The sequence below is a fragment of the Apostichopus japonicus genome, chromosome 20 (assembly GCF_037975245.1).
Source record: "Apostichopus japonicus isolate 1M-3 chromosome 20, ASM3797524v1, whole genome shotgun sequence".
NCBI lineage: Eukaryota > Metazoa > Echinodermata > Holothuroidea > Aspidochirotida > Stichopodidae > Apostichopus > Apostichopus japonicus.
Window position 1 is genome coordinate 18,617,993 of NC_092580.1, and position 17,033 is coordinate 18,635,025.

The following is a 17,033-nucleotide window of genomic DNA, read 5'->3' on the forward strand; positions in this document are numbered from 1 at the left end:
AAACAAAACAAGAAGACAACAAGATGTACCGTATCTGTACTTTATTTCTGACTAAACTGAATGTTATAATTTATATTATGAAAGAAGTGTGGTCGCAATAGTAAACTGAAACAGCTTATATACGTTATTAGAACAAGAAAGGAAATATTAAACAAATGATAGGTCAAACACCAAATACAGCAATAAGAAAACTATGACTAGGTAAAGCAGTGGTTAATCAATTTCTAGAATGTTCAGATCTGTCGCACATTTTTACAAGACACAACCTTAAAGCCGGTAAAGCATAGTTGATTTACACCATGAGCTGGATGCGACTGTATTTATATAACATTTCAAAGTGTGTTGTGTTGATATATTATTTATCTTATGGCGGAACTCGTCCCTGCTTTTTCTTGGAACTTTGGAAGCATTTTTAGCTAGTTCACTTATAGATGTAGAAATCAATTCGAGAATCATCATCATTACTAAAATGCTAGTAGTGATGTGCTGCAAAGACACGTCTACGCTAATAATATTCGATTGTCCTCGAACCATGCATGTGATAGCATGTTTACACCGAATTTCAAGTTGTGAGACTATTATACTAGACCGACATGCAGTATACACGGCCTTAACCAAGACAAGCATTACCGGAATTTAAGACTACTTTACTGTTTATTAATTTGATGCAATTTCTGTATTAGATTGCTTAAGAGACATTGTCTGCATCTACGTACGTTAACCTTTCAAAGAAGTAGGATTGATTTCCGCATGGTAAATTTGTATCACTTTGTACCTTGCACTATGTATCACGTGATAAAATACACTATTCAATGGCATGTAGTCGTCGCGTACGGTACCGGCATGTTTTTTCGGCAATGGAATCAATCTACCTGCACGTTCTGACTTTTATTTCAGATTCATATCACAAACACATCTGACTGCAAGGTTAGCCTACATTCAGTTTTACCATATATATCTATATATATATAGATAGATACACACAGCTCATCCTATCATTCAAAGTTGGCAAGATAACCACACGGGTATGTACAAAAGCTGTTTCTCATAGTTATCTTGATATTAAATACCGCGCGACATGTAACGTCGACATTTAAAAGGAAGTGATGTAAAACCGTGTTCACACGCTGTTATGAATAACTGTAGCACATGTGGCTTGTGATGGTTGAGTACTGTGCCCAGAGAAACGAGTCGCTTTGTCTTCTGAATAATTGACTCCCAGTGGGTAGGTAACTTCGGCCGTCTGCTTGCCATGGCGACAAACGCGCAGGTAAGTGCGCCTCCACATCTCGCGGAATTCTTTGTTGCCAACGCAGAAGAGAAGGAAAATCACGAAGCCTTTAAGGGACAGAGTTAAGCTGAACAATACATCGAATACGCCGAAGCCCCAAGACATTCCCAGTAGGGTCCAAATAGCGATAGAGTTCATAACCCTGAACCCTGCAACTCGCCAAGAAGTTTTCGAAGATCCCATTTCCTTTGAGCAAACCAAACGTTGGAAGATTCTGACGTAACAGACACCATTGAAGAGGAACATCAGAAATATGACTGGGACGAAACCATACCTCAGAGGTGGACCCCAATCCAAGAAACAACTGTAATAAAAAATAATAATAACAATGATAATAATAATAAACATTATTTCTTGAAATGACATAATCAAATCTTCACCCTGTCGAAGCAGATGTAGAATCATTTATAACACATATTCTATTTTGAGAGTTTCATCATCCTATCCTATCCCTCATATCTTTGCTTATTTTATTGATTTTTTTTTAAAACTTACTATGATTCGGCGATGTAATCGTCCTTCCAAATTGCAAGCGACGCTCCAACTATAATGAAAGGTGACCCTATAGGACAAAACGTTTGTAAGAAATTAATCAATTCAATCCATAACAAATGAAAACGCCATACGTGCTTGAAACAAGTCCTAAGACAATATATTAACGTCACAGTATATTATATTTTTTTTCATAAATTGAACAATTAAGGCAGACAGTATTTGCAGATCTTGGTGATCAATTTATTACGGTATACTCACTGTGATTCCTACTTTATCCGTTGTTTATGAACCATTTAAACAAACACATTTGTGTCTTTTACTTAAATGGTAATTTCGATTTTATTGCGTTTGGTTTTCCCCAATAAATTTTACAAGAACATACACGTATCATGAACTTATTTCATTTCACACTCATTTTTTCTTCCAAAATTTCTGTCATCAGAGTATAGATTATTTTGTTGTAAGTTAGATAGTGTCACTGTTGTGTATACTACTTCTTAAAGGTGTCGTGACGCCAAAGCAATATCTTAGTTTCTACTTTAAATTACAATCAACACAAGTCCTGAAGGTTGAAGATATTTACGTGTAATTTGGCTATATTAGCCTTGCTTCATTAGAAGGGTAAGGAAGTATTTATACAGTTGTCAACTCCAAAGAGGAAATATTCTTTCATTTCACCATGGCTACACGGTGATAACTTGGTTGGAAGTTAACTTGCCGACTTTTGTCTCTATGTCGGCACTCTCTCAACTCAAAGCCTCAACCCAAACTGTCATTTGTACGTGGGGAGGGGGTATAGTTGGGTGAAACGTTCCGAGTCGGGGAATATATAATGTCAGTATATGTGAAGAATTAAACGCCTTCTTCGGATCCACGAATACCTTCCAGCAAGAGTTATGACCCTATCTATATCGATTGAGAGATTTAGAACTCCCCCCCCCCCAAAAAAAAAAAACAACAACAACAACACAAAAACACCTTTAAATCCTGTGCACGTCACTGAATATACCCTCCCCTCTACCCTAAATCATGCTCTCCATTTCCCGACGTTGTTTTTTCTTTAAAATGTTTCCTATGACCCCTGCATGTCGTTTCAGTTCTTTTGTTGTACAAGACAAAAATCGAAGCTTACCCCAAGCAAATATCCCTGCTTTGCAGAGAAAATAAGATCCCGTTGTCTTGGATACCTTCACAAAGAGAAGATACATGTGCATAGCCTCCACACACGTCCAGGCCATTGAAGCTAACACTAGATACTGTATGACAGCAGCAGACGACAAACACACGATAGTTTCGACAAGTTTGTTCTTCATTTCTCTCCTTTCAATGCCAAAACTGAAAGCCAAGTAAAATCCCAACAATGCAATAGAGAGGTTCAGCAAAATCTTTTGGGGTAGCTTTGTTCGCATTTTTCTGCAGGAGAAAAAGAAGGTGATAAAGAACGATAAATATCACAATGAGCTGACCTAAGTATCCTATTGATCTGATTTAAGAGAGTTTGGTTTTATACATGTTCCAATAACTTCAATCGTTGGATTCCGCTTCTTTTGCATGTAACTGGTCAACTCGACAAATTTCGGATTTTTGACGTCCCTTCAGGACCTCTGTGAACTTGACCGTCCCTAAGTCAGATCAGGTACTCGTGTATACCCAGCAAATGCAGACCCCTAAAGCCTGTACTTAACAGCGAAAGAACAACTGTGTTCTCTATTAATTATATACCTATAGGCAAGGGCGTAGGAACCGGGGGGGGGGGGGCTGGGGGCGCCAGCCCCCAGTGAAAAATGTGGAGGGGCGGAAGTATCATTCCGCCCCCCGCTTCGCAAGTCAGAAAACCCCTTTTTCATTTCCAAATGAGAAAAAAATCTCATTTGGAGCACCAAATTGCATCTAAGGCCAGGTGAAAATACAAAATTAAGTTTACAAAATGGAGTGGGTATTGAAGTGTGCTATATTGCACCAAATTGCATCTGAAGCCACCTGGAAATGCAAAAAATTCCAAAGGGGGAGGGGGACACCCCTCCCCTTACACCCCTCCCACAGGCCGGCCATCAGTCTTCAGCCCCCCACCCAAAAGTACCTTCCTACGCCACTGCCTATAGGTATATGACTCATTCATTGGCATGCAGTCTTCACATACCTCATTATTATGTAAAACAATATGGTTATGGCAAGCCCCACAACCGACAGCAAACATCCAACCTGGGTGATGTAGGTCAGGAGTTTACTATGCGATTCGTGCTGTGGAAAAGATGAAAGAACAAGAATAGTGTAACATTTAAAAAAAAACCTTCATGTTTAGTAAATTTTGAGCAAAGTTAACAATTTATAAACATATGAAAAGAGTTCATGCATATGTGCAGATATCGACTGATATACTGCCAGTCTGGAAACTAAAGGAACCGTAACACATTAAAGAACTATACATCCGCCCGAAACTTAATTAGCCCCTTAATGGACCTACGGAGGTGACAATTTGGCATGTTTTCAGTTGACATCATTATTTTTTAAATGTTTGGATGTTGAAGAAGGTGCAATGAACTATTGGTTATTTTTCGTCATCAAACTGTACCATTTGATTGCATGAAATTTAAATATCTTAAATTTCAATAAAAAGTGAGAAAAATGGATCAGATGAACAGCCGCATTCAAGGGAGTGAAATGATGTATGACATCAACAAATCCAAATCCAATCTAAAGAACATATCGCCGGAAGTGTTTTTCCATGGTGTTTTGCGTCAGAGGTAGTTATTGTTTTTATGTAAATGAGATGTAAAATAAACTTAAATTATGACTTTAGACGAACATTAAGTTCTGGTATGTTATAGTCCACGAAAACAGAATGAAACAGGAGTGCTATTTCATTTTCAAGTTAATCAGTTTCAAACATGATATATTTCTGGAATGCTCCTTTAAGGTTCAGGTGGTAATTAGGTCGGTTCCTCAGTGCAAGCTTCAATTTAAGAATGAATAGATTGTTTGATTAATTCTTATAACTCAGCTTAAACATTTTCTATGAGCAAGAGAGCAGCACTGAAGAGCAATTTTACACCATTTATCTTTGACACTTTTTGCAATTATGCAGCAATTATGCACTGGGGCGTTCTGCAAACTATGAGACGCGTATGGCAAGCCTTAAACTTATCGAGTTATTGCACATATGGCCTGCCATAGACGCGAACCAAAAATGGGTTACGGAAAATTTGACAACAGTTTTCGGAGCTTTTAACTTTCATATATGCTAAGCATCGAAAATAATAGTGAAATAGAAATACAACATGAAATAATAACAATGTTCTTCACGGTCTGCAATACACCATATCAATTTTGAGTAAAAGGCATTCTTTAATCAACCATTTTATATGACTTTACTCACCACAAGCACACAGAGATTGGTAAGATGGTAGCAATTGCACTGAACCGAGTTAGACTTGACATAAGTCGTAAAGCATCCTTCTGATGACCAGCGACCATGTCCTTCATTCAGATCAAAGTCCCAATGCGAACATGTATACACCAATATTTTATTGCTGGTAACATTTTCGATTTCGAACACCTGCGAGGACGGTAAATAAGTAACAGTTATTAATGATTAGATTTCAACATGATCTTCCTACCCTACGACCCCTATTTCATATAACAGCAATCCCCACATGCATCCTAGTCGTTCTCGCTATGACTAGCCCTTTAAATAACCTAATATGGACGCATACGCATAACATCAATACAAAATCACAGACCCGTACGCAAGATATACGCACCCTTTGCCAATTTCATAATTTCCTGGGTAGACAAAGTTCTTTTGTGATGCCTGTAAGCACCATTCTTTATACGAAAATATAGGCTTCCCCTGGCCCATGTGTTCGATAAAAAGCTCCACATCTTCAGAGCACTCCCTAGCCGATAGAGTTCCTGAGCACGAGCGTTACGTTTATAGACATAATATGTTCCTATACTTAATTGGTGTCAGACTTTCCTTTCTAATGATCTAAGTGATGGCTCTATCCTTTTACATCAAGTATTTTCTTAGACATAGTTGCGTTGGAAATAAAAGTTTAGTTCATGGAAACGACCAGCTGGAATAGTAAGGTCCTGTTATACGAAGATTGACTTAATTATTCCAATATTCAATGGAAACAAATAAATATATATATATATATATATATATATATATATATATATATATATATATATATAAATATATATATATATATATATATATATATATAAATATATATATATATATATATATATATATATATATATATATATATATATATATATATATATATATATATATACATATTTATACACATATATATCTATGGTTTTATTGAGGCTTTACTTACTTGTTCAATAGGAGAGGTGAACTGTATTGGAGAGTTTCTTGGCAAATCGTTGACTTCTCGTCCTTTAACATTGATTCCAAAAATGTTACTTGCGAGTTCTTTTTCTTCCTCTTTTTTGGTAAAGTTATTTTCAAATAAAACTGGAGTAAAATATTCGATGACTGTCACAAATAATTCACTAGAATCAAAGTCAGCTAAAGGAAGCAAAGACGAAAAAATACAAAACCACAATTAGAAAGAACTATTTATATGTTTTACTCTATTTTATAAAATGGATCTGCTTGTCTTCGGACATCCAAGAAGATTCGAAGCCCGCCGAATTGAGGTCTTTTTTGAGTTGTGAATTGATACACCAATTCCAATCTATAACCTTTCTTGCAGTGTAGATGTAGTAGATTTTGAGATGTTGGTAGGAATTGTGGGGGACATTGAAGTGCTGAGCTACCGGACATCCCGAGAAATATATACATACAATACATAAAATATATACATACAATATATACAACAATCATTATGCAAATTTGTAGCCAAATGACCGAGATTGGACACTTTTCAACGAAAACACTCTAATATTATGTGTTCAGATCCAAACACATGCTTTGCCTTCACTTTAATAACACTTCCTAAGGCTAAACACTAGCGGTGTTTAGAAATTGAACACAGTATCGTGTATAATTGAACCATGTTGAGGGGCTTAACCAATTTGCTCAAACAGTGTGTTTAGCAATTAAACATACAATTGTTATTCAAGTAAATAACTTCCAATTAATACTGGACCAACCCGTGACATTTATTTTAGAGCGATATATATGATCTTTTGGTAAAACTGCTGTAACTATGGTGGCTTTTTATGTCATCGGTTACTCTCTAAATTAATGAATTATTAGAAAATATATCTAATATTGTCGTGAAAATGATCATACTTACAATCAATCAGTGCTGCTTTGTTCAAGAAATCTGACGGGAAAGACATCTTCATCTCTCTAACATCTTCTTCCACTTCCTCCTCGTCGCCATAGAGATTAAATCTGTCATCAGAATCAGAAATCCTGAGAGAGTTGATATTTAAATTGTCTGTAGAGATGTTCACGTCCATTCCGCTCCTCTGTACATTTGTGATCTGCCTTTCCAGAAACTCCACAAACTTTTGATTGTCATTGGAGGATGGCGCCACTCGCTCGTTGTTCTGCACATCGAGGGCGCTAATGACATGGTCTATACAGTGACCACGTTTTGCGTCACCTGAGTTTAAAACAAGACAAATGACATTTACGATAAACAAACGTGTCGCATTGTTTCTTAATGAAAAGTTGGTTAGTAACGAGTAACCAACTTAAATGAATGTTTCACAGTAGTAAATGAGCAAGGTGTCCTTTACCTTTTAAGTTCATGTGGTTGGATAGAAATCAGGATCGGTCGGGGCAGTTTTGTGATATTTGTTCATGTTTGGTACTGTTTAGATATACCCTTACCGCTCTCTCTTATACATCATACATTGTATTGTGTGCATTGCATAAAGTATATGTTATAGTATCGTGTATATTAAATATCATAATAGTAAATATTTTTTGGGCCAGGAAGATTTGCATACGATTGTTTGTAAAATACCTTAACGCAAACCCTTCAAAAAGCTTTACCCTTCCCTGTTATCATTCTTATGTTTTTTTTCAGTATATGAGCTAACAATGCCGGCTGATAACATGTCATAAACGTAACATATCATATACATTCTCAGCATGTATTGTAGCTGTAACATTGTAAATAATGCAGATAGAGTGTAATAATTTCTTAATTATAGTATACCTCGTACGTGGTGTTCTTCATTTGGGTAATACTGTCAAGGGCTTCCTCCAGGTCTAACAAGAGAGATCCGTTTCCGCTGGTTATATTGACCAATACCTCGGAAGTTTCTAAGACGTTGTTAGGTGTGACATCCAATATCGTGAACTTTAAGGAAATAATTGGGATCATATAACAACATTATAATCTCGTAATCGCATACTGTGCTAAATAAGTCAATCCCTATGTCAACAAACATTGCGAAACAATTTAAAAAAAAATGTGGACAGTGTCGTAGAACGCCACAAACTTAAAAATAACTTTAGTAAGAACCCTATCCTCTATACCTAACACTAGGCTGGCCATCTGAAGACGAAGTCACCGTCACATATTTCAAAATATACGTAACTGTTGCTTTAAAAAGTAAATAAAAAACATTTCTATTTGAAATTTATTCTGTTGGTTCAATACGGTCATTCTATATGTGATCTCTACGTCAAAATACTACCAGCATCTTTCCTTTACAAGGACTGAACAAAATTATATTTCTGTAAGATTCAGAGAAACAAACAATTTACCATAATCACCCCAATACAAAAAAAGACACTTCCTGTAGTGCAATTGTCCTGCCAATGAACACCTGGTCTATTATATATACTTTTAACTTCTCTGTCATGCAAATCACTTTTTTTCCTATGCCATCGTTTCACTCTCAAAAATGTTTCACTGTTCTTCTAAGGTGTTGCTCACTCCCTCCGTAATTACACGCAAAAACCATACGACAACATTTCAAAGGCAACATCCAGTGACAGGTGAATGTAGTGTTCGTCTACTTAAGCAGACCTAACTGACTACGAGGCCCCAGGTCAATTGTGGGCCCCGAGGAAATATTGGGACATAATATTCTCATTTTAATAATATACAACATAAAATATGAAGACTTCAAGAAGGGAACCCGTCGGCATATTTCTCCTATACCTGTCTCTCGACGTCACGGAACATAAAGTATGTTTGCGATAAGAGTAAAGCCTATGGGGTATATTATGGCTTCAATATGCGTTCGTCTTCTCGTGAAATTTGGTAAATTAATGGGGAATTCAAAGACACCTTTAAGAAGTAAAGGTATGTAAGGGGGAGGGGAGGGAGGATAAGGGCAAATGAGGGATAGGAAAGTGGTGCTATGCAAGGTGGAATAAAATTATTCTAATTGACGTCTTTGACAATAAGAAGTTTCAAACATTTAAGTGATTAAATTCCTTGCATTAGAGGAGTATAATATTCACACCTTTTAAGCAAATTTTGTCTTACTACATCAGTATTATAATACATTCCACCCGATAGTTCCACTTTCTCTGTTTTAATAGTATGCACATAATTTTGCCTTAAAGCCATCCACATTGCGTCATGCACGACAGTAGGTTCTTTAAACTTAACGTACCGAATGTTGTATTACATAAGTTGTGGTGCAGCTTGACCGGCACTTCTAGTGCGGTGACTATGTATGGCGCTGTTAATAGTAAAGAAGTCATGAAAGGCTGCAGGAAGTAAGCCATTCCAAGGCTTGTAAAAGAACGTGGCTACATTCAGCCTAACAATATCGCTAAATTTTAATAAGTTGAGCAATTTGAAAAGTGAGCTGGTGTGTTCACGATATTCAGAATGAGTTACATGACGAATGACTTTCTTTTGTAGGATTTCAAGAGGGTGAAGATAAACATTATGGGTGCCAGACCAAATTATAGAGCAATATGAAAAATTGGGGGAAACTAATGTTTGGTAAAGCATTCTAAGAATATTCTGAGGAAAATAGTGTTTCAACTTAGAAATGATACCAACATTTTTCGCCACAGTGTTTGCAATATTAGATATATGTTCACACGAAGTAAGTTTACTATCAATATATACTCCGAGAAACTTAATACTATGTACATGCTTGATAGGCTTACCATCCATTAAAATGTCTTTTTTCCAAGAAAAAGATTTACTTTTATTGAAAACAATGTAGCTGGTTTTATCAAGATTAAGTGAAAGCTTATTAGTTGCAAACCAGTCGTAAAATTGATTCAACTCGATGGATACTATGTCATGTAAAGTATTCAAATTATTGGATTCGAAAAAATATACTAGTGTCATCTGCAAATAAAATAGTTTGTGCAATATTAGAGATATGACAGATGTCATTGATATATATATAATGAAAAGAAGTGGTCCTAATATTGAACCTTGAGGAACACCACAGCGGATTTCAGCATAGTCAGACATGATGGTGTTCTTATACGAAGTATACTGTAAACGTTTCGATAAGTAGCTGTCCATCCAGTTAAGGGTTGGTCCTCTAATACCGTAGAATGATAACTTGTTTAGGAGAATACGATGGTCAATGGTATCAAATACTTTTGATAGGTCTAAGAATATTCCAATACATGTTTTCTTCTTATCAAGGCTATCGTATAATTTATCAATGGCATCTTCCAGGGTAAGCTCAGTTGAGTGATCAGGGCGGAATCTATATTGTTCCTTGCAAAGTATGTCATTAGCATCGAGAAAATTTATAATTCTGTTGGACATGTGACGTTCGAGAATTTTAGAAAAGCAAGAATAGAAAATAGAGAAAAAGCAAGAATTAGAATAGAGATTGGTCGGTAGTTCTCGTAGATATTGGATTCTCCTTTCTTAAAAGTGGGTAAGACCTTAGCAATCTTCAGCTTGTCTGGGAATACCCAAGTGGTGAACGATATGTTACAGATATGAATAAGAGGGGTGACAATGAAAGGTAATACCTGCTTAACAATATCTGGCTTGAAATCATCATACCCAGCTGCCTTCTTTGGCTTTAAGCAATGATTCGCTACACGTAAAAGTTCCTCCTCGCTGACAGGGTAGGTGAACATAGAGTTTCGCGTAATATTATTACTATATATGGGGTTGTTTGATTTTGCAGTATGATTGATTTTGCTGGCAAGTGAGGGTCCAAAGTTAATGAAGACATCGTTAAAGCCGTTTGCAATTTCTTGATCGTCGCTGGTTTCGTGATCGCCGTCTTTGAAAACAGATGGGTACGATGATTTCTTATGGTCTCTCTTAAGAACCTCGTTGATTATGCCCCAGGTATCATTTACATTTGTTACTATCTTTGACTTTGTTATAAAAATATAACCTTTTAGAATATCTTAGAAAATCAGTTGACATCATAATTGAATGAGAGAGTGACTAACATAGAAAGGACATGTATACAACTGTGAATTGTCCGCAAATTATTTTTACAAACTTTACAAAATCACATATCTTGTACAATATATATTTTAATGATAAGGAAACATCTATATTCATAAGTTAGGCTGAAATAACGTAACTCTTTTTGTAATCGAAAGAAAAGTTTTACAATGGATTTACTCAAGTATGGTTACCCATGTATGAATGTTTACTTTTGAATGTGTGGTGTAGCGTTGATAGTGTCCTCCCAACATCCGTGAGTATACAATTCTGGTAAGCCCAAACCCCACAAGAACCAGACTCTCTCCACTGTTATACCAAACAATTATGCTTTGCATTGACGTTGAGCGGCGTTTTGCATGGGTATGGTATTTCTGGTTTGCGAATCGGGGTGTGGTCCTGTTCTTTCTGCGTTCACCAGGGATAGCTGCACTGCACTGTTGATGATTTTAGGGTGCCTTCACCTCCCTTAGTCCTTGATTATGTCGACAGTATACTCTCGTCCGTCGGAAAGGGACGTAAAGCGGAGGTCCCAGGAACAAGAACGGTAATGACAATAACACATCTGGCTTGTTACGCTGAACACTCATAGAAAAGGGAAGGCTTTTTTAAACCCATGTTCATCCACGTTCATTTGGATTGGGTTTCAAAACAGATTCTACTGACCCTCCTATAGGAGGCTATAGCCCGTGCAAAATGCAACACTAAACTTTCCTAAGTTTTAAATAGCTTTAGACACATTTCCCATTCACATATACTCTGTTGAATTCGTACATGTCACGCAAGACTATTTAGTATTTATCTTATACATTAGATATCGTGAAGAAAACTACATGTATTTTCCTTTTGGAAACATCAAACTGGAATTAAATATGTGTAAAAGTAAATTGGCCTGACGTTTCGATCCTAGCAGGATCTTCTTCAGAGGCTAAGTGACAAGTAACAGTAACAGAAGGGACAAAAACACGCACAGAATACAGACAGGTTAATGAGCACGGTGAACACAATGAGATAAATGTAAGGGGATTAGTAGACAAGGGATGGAGAGAAGATAGCAACATGGGAAGAGGAGAGGTAGGAGATAAACAGTGGAGGGACAAAGAGAGGATTAAAGGAACGGGTGGGGAATAAACTGGAGAAGGACAAAGACAGAAAGGTGTGGAGAAAAAAAGGGTGGAAGAGAGCTGTGAGAAGAGGAGTGATGGGGGGGGGGGGGGGAAACAAGGGGAGAAGGAGTGGGGGACAGAAGAAAAGTTAGTCATGTCCTTCCTGAATGTTGAGCCCATGAGGTTGAATGGTGCGAAGGCGTTGCATCCACAGCCTCTCTCTGCTGATTCGTACTAGGTCAGGACGGCTACCTAAGGATTCAATCCCCTGTAGGGACATGTCGTTAATGGTATGGTTGGGAAGGTTAAAATGTTCTCCAGCTGGGGTCTCAGTCTTCATGGTGTTGACTGTGGATCTGTGACCATAGAATCGCTTCTTGAGGGTGATTTTGGTTTCGCCAACATACTGGATGCCGCAAACTCTACAAGAGATCAGAGAGATGACATTGGTGGTAGTGCAAGTGATATGACCCTTAGTCTTGTGTGTGAGTTGCATGCTGTGGCTGGTGATGGAATTGGATTCAACAATGTGGTGGCTGCAGACGATGCATCTCGAAGTACGATCACATTTGAAAGTACCATGCTGAATAGATGTAGGGTTAGAAGTTTAAGGTGGAACAGCAGCACGCGCAAGAAGGTCTCGTAGGTTGCGTGGTCGTCTGTAGGCGATGGTGGGTTCTTCAGGGACGGCTCGTTGGAGTCTATCTGAAGTGAGAAGAATGTTGTGGTTGTTAGAGGTGATTTTTGAAGATGAGGAAGATTTGGGTGGAAAGTAACAACCAGGGGCAGTTTGTTGTCGCAATCTCGTTCTCCATTCTTCAAGCTGCCATCCCCGTCACTGCAAGTCTGGAATTGCCTACAGTCAAGCACTTCGTCTTCGTCGCATTTGCTCTAGCAATTCCTCTTTCATTCGCCATACAGATGCTTTGGAAAAACACCTAAACTTAAACGATCGTAGGAAAGAAATGAAGGCAGATTATACAATGATACTTTAGCCGTATAAATGCCTATCAAGTTATGTACTCAAATGCAGTTTAGTTTCGTTCAACCACCCAATCAGTTAGATAATATTGGTATGTTACAAGTGCACAGGACATAAGTCCATATAGTCTGAGATAATATCAATTTATTTACAGTTACAATGGATCAAAACTTACATGTAATTAATATCTCGTTAAGTACACTATCGTAATATCATATATTTTTAATTCTTCGTACAGGATAAAACGGATTGCGTCAAGTTTTTAAAAATTGTCATGCTATCTAAGGTCTTTTGTGGTATAATCCACGATGTTTGCTTCAAAACTTCTATCCTATGTGTCGTAAGGCAAATTATTTCTAATGTTATATTTGTAACACTTTAAAATCACAAAATGAAATGTGACAGTGCATATTTACATTTATAACAATGTCGAAGCAAGTTGCAAACCAATTCTCTGCATCGTTCTCAATCTTTCTTAAATTCAAGTTCCCGGTTATCTGGGCAGCGTGACGTCACTCCTCATATACATACAGATGCAGCGATATCCAGACATTAAACTGCACGCCTATCAAAGTTGGATTTTCAGTTGGGGATTGTAATCACTTATCATTGTACAGCGCCATATATTTATAATTTACCCATCTAGTTAACTAAGGTATTACAGTTTGGCTGTACCCTACTTTTTCAAGTTATTCATTTTCGTTTTAAAAATTAAGGTTTGTGTCACACAACACTTTATTAAATCATATATTTTGTCATTAAAATGGTTCCTGCAGTGATTTTGGTGGACGGATTCAGAGTATGTGTTCTCCGTTCCAGTTAAAATATGTTACCATCAGATAAAAGTGGTAAATGCAACGAAAAATGCAGAAGCTTTAAATTTCGCTACGTACGGTCATGGCGTGGATGAAGGTAGTCGGTTCTGGTATTTGCTTACATTTGCATGTAAATATTAAGTGAAAGATTTCTTTAAACTGCGGATGATTAAATCCGTAGATCAGTGGATTAACGCAGCTATTAAAGGTAAGTAGACATGCAAACCAAGGAATCACAACGTAACTCCCAGGAATGACGCAAGCTACTGCAAAAGGCATGATGCATACAATGTATGCACAAACCACTAGAAAGAGATTTTTGGTAATTTTAACCACCATGATTTGCCGAGAAATCCTTTTTCTCTCATCACCTCTAGATGCCCGATAACTGTCCTTTCGTATTTCCTGAAGTATCCCTTTCCTCTGTAGAAACCGATAAATGAGATAGTAACACGCGATTATGACCACCAAGCAGGGAAACTGTATCAGTATACTACGTAACATGTCATTGTAGAACGCTCTTGGATGTTCCGTGTCTAGCGTACAAACACTGTAACGATGGGAAAAGCCGAGTGCAGCGAAACCTAATACTGATGGTAAGGTTGTGACTATAATAACATACAGCCAACCGAGGAAGATCATAACGTATACGTTTCGGGAACAGTAACCTTTATCATAAGTTGATTTCGGACGAGTTATCAAAATTAAACGATTGACTGCAATCAAAGCCAAATTGATAATGCTAGCTTCTAATGTTATATAAGTTATTGCTGCAATAATCTTACAAAAAAAAGTCTTCGAAAGGTAAAAATCAACGCTTAGCAACGCTACTGGATGAAATATTATAAACACGCAAGCAATGAGATCGGAAATAGCTAGGTTGACCACGAACGCGTTGGTGATTGTTTGAAGTTTTCTTGAGGCGCAAACAGCAAAGACAACGAGCAGATTGCCAGGTATTCCTATGACACTTATCACAGCAACGAAGACAGCCAGAACGGATCGTTGGACAGGGTCATCAAAGCGAAAGGGTGGATTTTCTGTGCTGTTACTATATTCCATATTAACCTGTAAAACAGAAAGGTAAAATATTAAAAATAATTTGTACTAAGAATCCATGTACCGGTGCTGTGGCCGAGTGGATAAAGCCGGTGACGTTTGAAGCAATGAGGTTTAGCAATCGAGAGGTTCCGGGTTCGATACCCGGCCGGTAAGGTGGCGTTTTCATCCAAGAGCAAATAACGGTTTTCCCATCTGTAATGACTTTCTAAATCGAATGGGTTCCAAATTTGAGTTAAAATATTGAATTGGAAGTCAGCGGATGTGTAAGGTATAATCCATAAGCCCTTGCGGGTTTCTCCTACATTTGTGGTCACTTAAGCGTCGTAAATTTAACTGGTGATTTTTATAAGATTATTAGTCTAAATTTTCGAGAAAACGACAAGACGATTGTCAGGTATTTATATGACACTTATGAAAACAGTTCGAACAACAACGATAGTTGGTTGAACCAGGAAGTTGTAATGGAACTATAACAACTCCCTGGTTGAACAGGATCAGCAAATCGATAAGGTGGCTCATCAGTTGTCTTTGTTATGTCTTGTAATGTTATCGTACGATTCCATTTTAAACTGAAATACAGAAAAGTGAAATTCTGAAGTATATATTTGGTATAAAACTCAATTTTGTTTTGTAAGTATAGTGTTATGTGTTACCATGTGTTGGTCCTATAGAAAACCTATATGTATGTTAAACAGTATTCATGACCATTGCTGTATATACTAGAGAACATAGTAGACATTTCGTTCTAGTTCGAGGTAATCATACTTCATATTTAGCCTAGGTACGAAATGTGTAATCCCATGATTTGGGTCTCCGTTTATGGGTGTATAGACCTCCACCCCCAAGGTGTGGGGCCATAGTGCCAGAAGGGTGCGTGAAGCCATTCAGAGAGTCCGCTCCCTTTCCAGATAATCTACTTTGGCAGTGAAGGACAAATAGGGACGAGATTGCGAAAACAAACTGCCCCTGGTTGTTACTTTCCACCCAAATCTTCCTCCTCTTCAGAAAATCACCTCTAACAACCACAACATTCGTAACTCCTAACTGTAGCGCTAATCAACTCAAGATAACCGCTTCAAAATACAGCTTTCCCTATGAAGGTATTTTGGCTCTCAGAATCTTATCACTTATTGTTTGTGTATGCCTTTTATGCGAAGAAAACTATATGCTCACATAGCCCACATTGGAGTTAGAAAGGGGGAGATGGACAGACAGTTACATTGGACAAATGAGCAGAGAATAGAGTAAATATAGACATAACAAGAGACACGGATGGACTGGCAGTTACAATGGACAAACAGTTACATTGGACAAATGAGCAAAGAGTGGAGCAAAATAGACATAACTAAGGAGACCTTTCCTGTTTTAATAGATCGTCAACTGTTTAGTTGTAACCAGATAAATCTCTTGTTTATATTGCGGAGATTTATGGTGGTTGGAATTATGGTTGGTATGATGTGAAGGTGTTCTCAGAGTGATACAAAGTAACAGCCTAATGTCTAAAGCATTTTGTGTTTTAAAATTGTAGAAGGATGAATTACTTACCGAACATAAAACATACGAAACCAGAAAACGGCAGCAGATATGACTTTGTAATCTTGAGATTTTCTAGTCGGAACACAATGTTACAGATCACGTTTTTAAAATAACACAAGAATGAATTCCATATGGAAGAAAAATATTTATATTATAAAACAGAAACAGATTCAGTTATTCGCACAAACGCATTAAGTTCACGCTTTGTTGAAGTGACTGCCAACAATGTGATCATGTTCAGTTTATTTGTAATGTCTGTTGTAGTTTTATTGAACAGAATGTTGTACTTCCTGGTTGATATACGCGAACTGATTGGTCAATTTATTAAGGAGTGGTTACTAAGAAAATGTCGCTACCCATATCCTGACGTTCGTGGCGCTTGGCAGATGATCGTTCAAATTGAAA

General features: G+C 37.3%; 1 protein-coding gene and 1 long non-coding RNA gene across 2 annotated transcripts in view; one reads left to right on the forward strand and one right to left on the reverse strand.

Moving 5' to 3' along the window:
• Positions 1-26: 26 nt before the first annotated feature.
• Positions 27-17,033, reverse strand: part of LOC139961923 (adhesion G-protein coupled receptor G4-like) — a 68,246-nt gene continuing 51,239 nt past the window's right edge. The window contains exons 5-9 of the mRNA XM_071961620.1: positions 5,163-5,342; positions 3,927-4,027; positions 2,919-3,199; positions 1,787-1,853; positions 27-1,595 (exon numbers count right to left, since the gene is read on the reverse strand). Of these exons, the coding sequence (XP_071817721.1) occupies positions 1,121-1,595; positions 1,787-1,853; positions 2,919-3,199; positions 3,927-4,027; positions 5,163-5,342 (1,104 nt within the window). The 3' untranslated portion in view covers positions 27-1,120. The remainder of the gene's footprint in view (positions 1,596-1,786; positions 1,854-2,918; positions 3,200-3,926; positions 4,028-5,162; positions 5,343-17,033) is intronic.
• LOC139961930 (uncharacterized) overlaps positions 27-17,033 on the forward strand; it is a 20,769-nt gene continuing 3,762 nt past the window's right edge. The window contains exon 1 of the long non-coding RNA XR_011791094.1: positions 27-162. This is a non-coding gene — a long non-coding RNA (uncharacterized lncRNA). The remainder of the gene's footprint in view (positions 163-17,033) is intronic.